General features: G+C 41.1%; 1 protein-coding gene across 1 annotated transcript; it reads right to left on the minus strand.

Annotated features, from left to right (window-relative positions):
* Window positions 1–890: 890 nt before the first annotated feature.
* On the minus strand, window positions 891–2,594 carry LOC147613113 (uncharacterized). Its single transcript, XM_086782040.1, has 2 exons — window positions 1,953–2,594; window positions 891–1,729 (listed from the first exon to the last, which is right to left on the minus strand). The coding sequence occupies exons 1-2, from the start codon at window positions 2,534–2,536 to the stop codon at window positions 1,342–1,344; spliced, it is 972 nt and encodes a 323-aa protein (XP_086638166.1). The 5' UTR covers window positions 2,537–2,594; the 3' UTR covers window positions 891–1,341.
* Window positions 2,595–9,351: the final 6,757 nt, after the last annotated feature.

Genomic DNA, 9,351 nt, shown 5'->3' on the forward strand with positions numbered 1-9,351 from the left:
AAAATTTGAACAGTCAGATTACCATCTATGAGTAATAATTACTCTGGTCTTTAAGATGTGATTATCTCGAGTTAGTCTCACTACTCAATTTGGTGTTTCACGCACAAAGAACTTTATCTAAGTGAAAATTCACTCCTGAGGCTTTCACATCATCATGCTAGCAATAGGCAAAGATTTAATTATTTTTCCCTTTTTCTTTGATTGATTTTTTACCTCATGGTCACTTATTCTTCTCTACGCCATGATCGTTTGCTTCATCACCTTCTGATCTTCATCAAAACCCTCTCTACCTCCAAACAACATGCTGCTCTTCATCATGCACCAATCACATAGATGATTTTTTGCATCTCCTCTTAGTCAACTCAAATTTAATAACGCGGGTAGGAGCACGGTACCAAGCTTGGCACTGTGCTTTCTTTGCATTTTTTAAAGCATTATGCAATTTCATTACATGCTAAGATCTCCTTTCTCTTGACTGCATTACATAATTCTTTACTTCATGACTCCAAATAACCCCAAACATGAACACACACATCTTGAGAAATCATGATGTTGTATATATAATCTTCCTTATTTCATGAATATGTTGACTTAACTAACCTTCTAAACCTTTTTCCCTCAAAAGAAATCAGAAAAAATCACTAATATCCTTTACCCTAAAATACCAGTCAAGTTTTTCGTGGTCGTAAAAAACTTGACTGTTGTTTCATGCCCAACCCTTTTTTTTCAAAATGATCCAATATACAAATCGAATGCTCAGTGCTCTAATTGGACCATCCATTGAAATCCAAGGTCCAAAATCCTAATGTTCTAATTAGACCATCCTATTGACCAATGTAAGGTCAAAATCTGGACATGAAAATCTCCAAGTTTTTCACACCCATAGAAATAATCAAGTTTTCTATGCCAAATCCAAATTTGCTGAAATGTAGTCAAAGACTTTAATATTAGTACATAATATTACGATAACCCATGGGTGTTTACACAATGGACAAAGTCATGATTGAAAACCATGAATTGTTCATGTTCAAAACTTATTAGTGACTAAGTTGCACAACAGAGATGTCGCGGAACTCCCAAGTTTTCACATTTTAAGCTTTTTGTTTACTGTTTTTAAACAAGTTTTGCATGGATCCACCCCACATCAATAATACTTTGCTTGAAGGCTTAAACATGTGTTTTTTTTTTTGGGGTTTGTGGTTGATTGTGATGCTGGATACACTCTGCCTGTTTGAAATGCCAGAAAATGTCTACCGGACCCAAACTCTTGGCGGGCAGTTCTCGCAGCGACAAGCAGGGCATTCTCTAAGCACGTCCCTGAGAGTAAGCTAATGAGAAATCCTACGGGAGGAATCGGGAGACCGATGATGAGCGATAAAGCTCATCCATGTGCGTACAGGAGGAGAACCTTTTCATGATCTTGTTGCTCACAGAGTTGTTTCTTCTCAACGTGGGTTTAGAGCTCCTGATCATCAGAGTTCCAGTGGCATCGTAGTCCAGCTTCTCCACCCTGAATGCGAAGGGGAAAGCTGATTGGTCTTGGGCGGCTGTCACCGTCCACACCCCATCTCTCTCGAAGCCCACTTGCGTGGACACATCCACCCCCCCAACCTTTGCGGCCTGTGTTGCTGCGACTTTCCCTTTACCATCTGCTTGGGCCTGGTTATCGGCTTCGATTTTGATTTTGTTTGCGTAAATGATCTCGGTAACCACCCAAAGGGTCTGGCCCCTGTGCTATCAACGCGCCACCAAATGAATAAAAACACCCATGAAAGCATCGATCACTTGAAGCGTAAATGAAACAATATTAAACATCTTAAAAAGAGCAAGTAATTAACGATGATTTTCGAATTTTGTAACGATTGAAAATTAAGAAGTGGAGTTTTTTTCACATTCAATTGTCTCTCTCTCTCTCACTCCTTGAAGTAAATAATTCAACAGGCATACTTTACCTTTTGGATGACCATTGCAGCTGAGGCTGTGATGTATTGGGCCTCCAATATGCAGGCTCGCCGGTCGAACTACGCTCAGTCACCATGCTCATTAGAGTGTCCAAGATAACACGGTGGGACTTCACACCAGATACTGTGCAGTTGACAGTCTTGGAGCCTTTTGCGTGAAATTGTGCACTGCTTGATCCCCCTGCGGTCATGGAGGCCAGCAGCGAGGTGGAAGCCTTAATCGAGGCTTGGATATCCGCCATGCTCTCAACCTTGAACAAATCGATGATGGCTATATCACCATTTCTTGACGATGTATTGGGCTTGATTATGGGTTGACCATTCTGTAGCATGTCCAAGCCCGCTGTTATGGGTCCTTCCACGTGCTCCTTCCAACCTTTGGCGACGGCGTCCTTCACGCCCACACTGAGCATGGAGCCTACCCTCGCCATCGCCGCCTGGGTGTTGTGCCAAGGTAACCAGCTACTCCTCCTCTCATTAATGAAGATATCAAGCAGCTGCAGGTTGCTAGACCAAGGGTCCAGCGGCAGCGCATGATGGACCTTCTTCATGTACTCCTCCCAACAGTGAGCCATGGCAGGCTTCCAAGCAAATTCTTTTGCAAGAGAGAGAGAGACTAATTATGTTGGCAATGCAAATATAAAATATCCCGGGGGATAGAAATAAAAATCGGATAATAAAATAAAGAGATAAATATATATTTCGGAGTAGAAATAAAATTGAGTAGTAAATATATATTTCGGGATAAAAGCGGGATAGTCGGAGAGTGTGGGAATGAGGGACCGGGGGAGATATAAAAGTAAAACTCTCACCGACTCTGGGGGGAGATTGAAAGGTTCAACCTTAATCATCTACATGATTTTGAAGGCCCCGAGCAGAGTCAAGCGCTACTTGCTAGATAGCAGCTTATAGTTAGCCGCGCAGTCTTGATCAGTGGAACGAAAGAAATGACAATTCAACCCTTCCACCTTCATCTAGAGCTTGGAACGCACCAAGTCAAGAAGCGCTACATGCATTGCATAGCAATAAACGCGTGTGTGGGGAGAAGTTTTCCAACGCAAGCAATACACTTTCCGCTAGTACTGGAGTACGCTCTTTGGTTTCTTCGTGCATTGCTCGTTTCTTCCCACCCCAGTACGCATATGTCTATCGACCAACCAATCACCCTTAGACAATTTTCAACCAGCTTTAATGCCTGAATGAGCTGTTTTATCCCACATGAGTTGCCACGTGAACAACAGCGCCTCTTCTTACATTTTTCATAAAATTCCCTGTTTTGTATAGCATGGTGGGGCATGTTCTTAAATTTTTCATAAAAATCCCTTTTTTTGTATAGCATGGTGGGGCAGAGGCATATGGTTTATCAACCTAGTCCTCGTTTTTTTGTACAGCACGGAAGGGGAGACGCATTGTGCATGCTTACTCCAATGTTCATAAAACTACTTTGCATAGACCCTTTCTACCATAGGTTCAAGAGCAAATGATAATTCTGAACACGCATTGGAATATAACTAAGAGACTTGACAGATTTTTCAAAACTTGAATCGGCCTTAGGTTAAAGTGAACCCTGTCTTTCCTCAAACCTTGGCTTACTCTGGTTCGTTTCTAGAAGCATTTAAAAGGCATATTTATGTATCATAATATGTATTACTTTATAATAACTCTAATATAATATAATAATAATATATAACGGTGTAAAAATATATGATATAATATAATATTATTACATTGTATAGTCACTATAATATTGCAATATCTACACAAGATGGTTTATGCTTGCCTAGTCTATTTTATGATTCTATTATAATATAATACAATACAATGTAATAATATATAATATGGGATATATTAATTATATGTCGATATAACATCAACTAACATATTCTATTATATTTTTTACATAAGGCAATTTATATTTGGTCGGTTTATAAATTTATAATACTACTCTAATATAGTGCTATATTATGGTGCTAATTATACAAAGCATAATATAATATATAGTGTGCATTGTATAAATAGAAAATAGAATATGTCCACAATATAAATACTATGTACTTATGCATTATTATAATGTCTTATATGTAATAATATACCATCATAATATATCTTTATATATAATACGATAACATGTATAATGTTTAATAATATACCATATTATAAATATGTACATATGCACACTAGTTTTTAAACCGCTGCCAAAGACCGGTCACCTTACCATCTTTAACAATTTTGGCCAAAGTTGCTAGAAATGTCAAATTTCATTGGATTGTACTTATGCTGTATTATTTTTTGTGTGATTGTCACTTGTCTATTAAAGGCACACTACAGGATCTTAGCTGGAGAGTACAAGTTGTGGATTAGATGCTTGCACAAGCTAGAGTGGTGAAATGAACCCTAGGACCTAATTTTTAACTTTGACCGTCTGCAGTATAAACCCTAGAAGCTACACATAAAAGGCAACATGTAGCTCTCGCCACTCATTCTCTTATGAAAAATCTAAATGAGTGCTCTTTGTCTCTTCTCCCTTGCTTACCTCTTCTATGTGTTGAGCTATTGTACGCTCCATTGTGCGAGTGAGTGAGAAAGAGAGAGTGACGGTCGATGGACTGTGAGACGGCGGTGAGACGGAGTGGAGATCTCGTGTGCTCCGGCTACGCGACAACCTTAAGTCACATGCCCTTACAATCTAGTTGTGTATTAGAGGCCTATTTAGACAATAGTGTGTCTATTGAGCTAGGTACGTAGTATCGAACCTTAGATTGGAAGGAGATTCGTGAGCTCACGTGGAGAGGACAACCATTATTCTTGGAAGTGTTCTCAACTAATACAGCTAAACCAGGAGAGACAGCCTTTCTTGGAGAAAATATTGCTCCTCCCCTATGAGAGTTCACTAGAGAGGGACCCTCAACATCAAAGTGGACCACTCCAAGTAGCCCAACTCTAGCACCAAGATATTATCCTACACCAAAAGTGGGACCATAGATCACACCACAACAACGTTTCTCTCACTATGACAATCGAAGGGTAGGGGAGCCAACTCGGCCTCCCATAAATGCACCTCCTGAAATGCAGGTAACAAGATCTTTGGAGAGAGTTGGTGAGGTAGGTAATAGGGGACCCACACCAATTTGGGATGCATATGGACCACCTTACCAAAGAGAGGAACCACTGAGAGTGAGAGGCCGTAGGGCTGATGATGAGTATTCAAGACCAGTAAGGCCATCAACTCTTCATAAACTGGTAAAGAAGTACGAAGGGTCAGGAGATCCATATGACCATGTAGCAGCATTTAGGCAAGCAATTCGAGCTGAGCAAGTGACTGACAAGCATACGCAAATTGAAGGATTTGGGCTCACTCTTGAGGGAAAGGCCCTTGCTTGGTTTTAGGCACTAGAGGTTTCAGACAAATCTTCTTTACGAGTTTTGGAAGAGGCTGCTTTTTCCTTGATGGGGATTTAACATGACACAATAGCAAACATCTACTCTTTCAAGCAAGGCGAGACTGAGAGTGTTAGAGACTGTGTGAATAGGATGAAGCAGTACATTAATCGTTGCCCAAAAGATAAGAAGCCAACCCAGAGTCGATTAATTTCTCTCTTCTTAAAAGGACTCAAAAATTCAACACTAGTACTAAGGAGATTGGGACAAACCTATCGCCCACCCATGCAGCCACAACAATAGCAGCGAATGAGGAGTGTACTACCTACAGGTCCTCATCTTTGTGGAGCATGTGGCGGTAACCATAAAACCAAAGAATGTAATACGTTTTCTCCTCTAGTCACAAACCAACCCACAAAGAAGTGGTGCCAGGCCTGTGCTTGGAATTATACCCACACCACACCACACAGGAATGTACTCGCATTGCAAGAATGAGACAAGAGCGTGAGCAGCAAAGGGGTGCAGTGGCTCTACAAATGCATCAACAGTATACTAATTTTGAACGTAAGCCACCGATGGCACAAGAGAAAGCACAACGTGTGCTTGGAGCTCAACCTCCTACTCCTGGGACTGCTCCTGTGAGGTTTGTTGATTATGACAATTCAAATATGTGTAGGGACTTGGTAAACTCAAGCTATGTGGAGGAGGAATATGCATCATATTCATCCAAGCAAAATCTCTTTGAAAGTCCCGCATATCCAAGCCAAGCGCTCGAGCCTCAATCGGGGGAACAAAATTCTTTGATGTTGTTAGGCGACTACCAACCTAGGACTCAAGGCCCCTCAGGTCAATGGCAGCAAAGGAAAGTAGAAGCCAAACTAATGGGCCCCTGTTTTGAGTGCGGAGAAGCCCATTGGGCTCGTGATTGTCCACATCGCCAAAGGCAAGCAGGTCGATCCAATACAACAGTACCACAGTTTCCACCAATTGAAAGATATTGTCTAGGGTGTTGTGTAGAACACTTTCCAAAGGATTGTTTGCTGAAACCGCATGAGGAAGGCACCTCTCAACCAAAGGTCTCACTCAACTTTGTACTCAGCTTTGTAGAGGCAATTCCATTGCCACCTTCATCAGAGAATGAGGATGTCATGCCACTTAGAGTCATGACTAGACAATAGACACAAGAAATGCCAAAATGCAGACTGATGAGACACCTCGAACTAGGGATGCAAAGGGAAATCTAGTGGACAAGACCCTACATTCCAATAGAAAAAGGACCACTAGGAGGAAAAAAAACTGCAACAAGCAAACTAAGAGTGCATCCACTAGTTCTCAAGAAGTCTCTAAACAAAACATGAAGGATCAAGCTTTTACATCCCAAGAAGTGCATGAGGAGCATCAACCTCAACTTGGGCCTAGTGTTGCTAAACAAGATTAGGCTATTTCAACCGAGGATAGTTCAAGGGGTTCTGTTTTTGTGGATAAGGTGAACGAGACTCTAGATGCCATCATTGATGCTCACAAAAGCCGCATTGCAGCTTTATCTGAGCTACCCAAGAAACTTCAAGAATCCCAAACCCTCGTGAGTGAGGAGAAGATCAATCTAGCTGTATATCAGCAACTCATTAGGGAAGCTCAATCAATACTTGAGGGCCCACCTCCACCTATCCCTTGGGGCCCCACCTCTCTTAAGCCAACATTAGAAACCATACCAGAAGTGTCATCAAGTTGGGAAATAAAAAGTGAGCTGATCTCACAAGCTCATAGCGAGAAGTCTGCACCAATTGACACCCCATTGAAAGAAGGCATTCTGCCACCACCTAGTCTTGCCTTCCCATGCAGCCTTCCCATGCAATGATGAAGTTATTGCTAACGAGGACATAGCAAATGAGATGTGGGCAGCAGTTCATGAGAAAGTTAATGAGAATATGTCCCCTATTATTTCACCTCCATTCTCTGAGGTGGATTTTACCAGGGGCACAGAAAACAACTTTAGACGCCCAAGCATCCAAGAGGAAGTTCAAACAATTGTTTCTCCTAGAAGTAAGCATACAATGAAAACCTTACCATCTTATTTGGGAGAATATGAGAACTGTTCTCAAACCTTAAGGATACCCTCCATACATAGAAGGTTGACAAAGGAGATGGATATGGGTATCGTGCAAGCTATTTTGTCAGCACGAGTGGCTTGTACCTTACCTTTTCTTGATTTGATAAAGCTTCGACCAGAGTTGTGGAATGATATTGCCACATGTTTGTTAGAGCAAAAGAGTCACCATCAACATGCTATACACCCTGAGACAAAGCATGTTATGCCAACTCCTATCAACAAAGTAGGAAAATTTTGTGAGGACGATCAAGGAAATGCTACCCTCCCATTAGAAGTGCAAAAAGTAGCTTCAACTGCAATACTTGATAGTGGTGCAGGAGTGGGCATTGTGATAAGGTCCATTTCGGAAAAGTGTAAACCAGTTGAGGGCTCAAGAGTTACATTGTCAGATGGGCGAGAAGATCTGTGGATGTGTGGAGCCTCATGTAAGGATTTCAACACTGAGAGACTTAAGGGTAATCGAAGTGTATCAGATGAGGCATACATTCCACAACCCTTCCCTGAGTACTTAATTGATCCCCTAGAATGGAGTCATGTCCTTGCAACATTATCGACGTGTGCTTTACCTAAGCCAATTCAATTTTGTGACTGAAGATGGCATCTTTGCCTATCGTGTTATGCAATTTGGTCTAACAAATGCACCTTCAACCTTTCAAGGAGTACCTTCGGTTGTTTCTTGAGATCTTCATGGATGATCTATGTGTTCACTCACAAGAGCGTGATGATCATATAGAAAACCTTAGACTTGTGTTTCAAAAGTGTCAAGTTTATCGTATATGCTTGAATCTTGACAAGTGCAGATTCATGGTAAGACAAGGGAAGATTTTGGGCCATATTGTTTCTCGCAATGGTATTTCAACAGATATGGATAAAATTGATGTCATTGTCTCATTACCTCGGCCTATCAACCCTAAAGGGGTACAAATATTCATGGGACATTGTGGCTATTATCGTCGATTCATCTATATGTACGCTGTCCTAGCCAGACCATTATATGCTCTTCTTGTAAAGTTTAATTGGACTCACGAGTGTGAGGAATCCTTTGAAAAGTTGAAGCAAGCATTAGTGTGTGCACCCATCTTATGGGCACCAGATTGGAACCAAATCTTTCATGTCCATATATTGAAACTTCAAACTTTGCGATTGGATGTATTTTGGCTCAATCAGGAGAACATAATAAGGATTTCCCAATCTCATATGCTAGTGGGACAGTTGAACAATGCTGAGAAGAATTATACCACAACAGAAAGAGAAGGTTTATCCATGATATATACAGTGAAAAAGTTTTGCCAAATTTATATTTTTTGTGGACCATCAAGCACTGCTATATTTGGTGAATAAGCCTTGTGCAACTGGAAGGATTGTGAGGTGGTTTGTCATCCTTCTTGAGTTTGATTTTGAAGTGGCAGTCCGAAAAGGAACAACTCATCTGAGGGCAGATCATTTGTCTCAAATAACCTCTGGAGAAGCTCCTGTGGGTGTGTATGATGATATGTTAGATTCGACACTTTTCCTTGTAGAGACAGCTCCTAAATGGTATGAACCCATCTTAGAAATTTTGACAAGTGGGCAGATACAACTAGCGGGTCCTAATGTGGACCTATGGTGACCATTCACGTTAATCTCAGGGAGATTATATCATCAAGGTGATGATGGAGTATTGTAGCTTATACCTAATCCTGACCAATATGAGGAGATCTTGGAATGGGCACATGAGGGTATTGGTGGAATCCATGCATTAGCTTACTACTTGTGTGCGACGTATAACTCAGGATGGGCAATGGTGGCCTACCATGCATGCGGATGCTGAAAAATTTGTTCGTAACTGTGCTTCATGTCAAATTCAACAACCAATTCATAATGTCACATTATTCCAAATTTCAACTACACCAAGTTGGAGCA

The sequence above is a fragment of the Cibotium barometz genome, chromosome 44 (genome assembly GCF_041138505.1).
Source record: "Cibotium barometz isolate CiBa-2024 chromosome 44, ASM4113850v1, whole genome shotgun sequence".
NCBI lineage: Eukaryota > Viridiplantae > Streptophyta > Polypodiopsida > Cyatheales > Cibotiaceae > Cibotium > Cibotium barometz.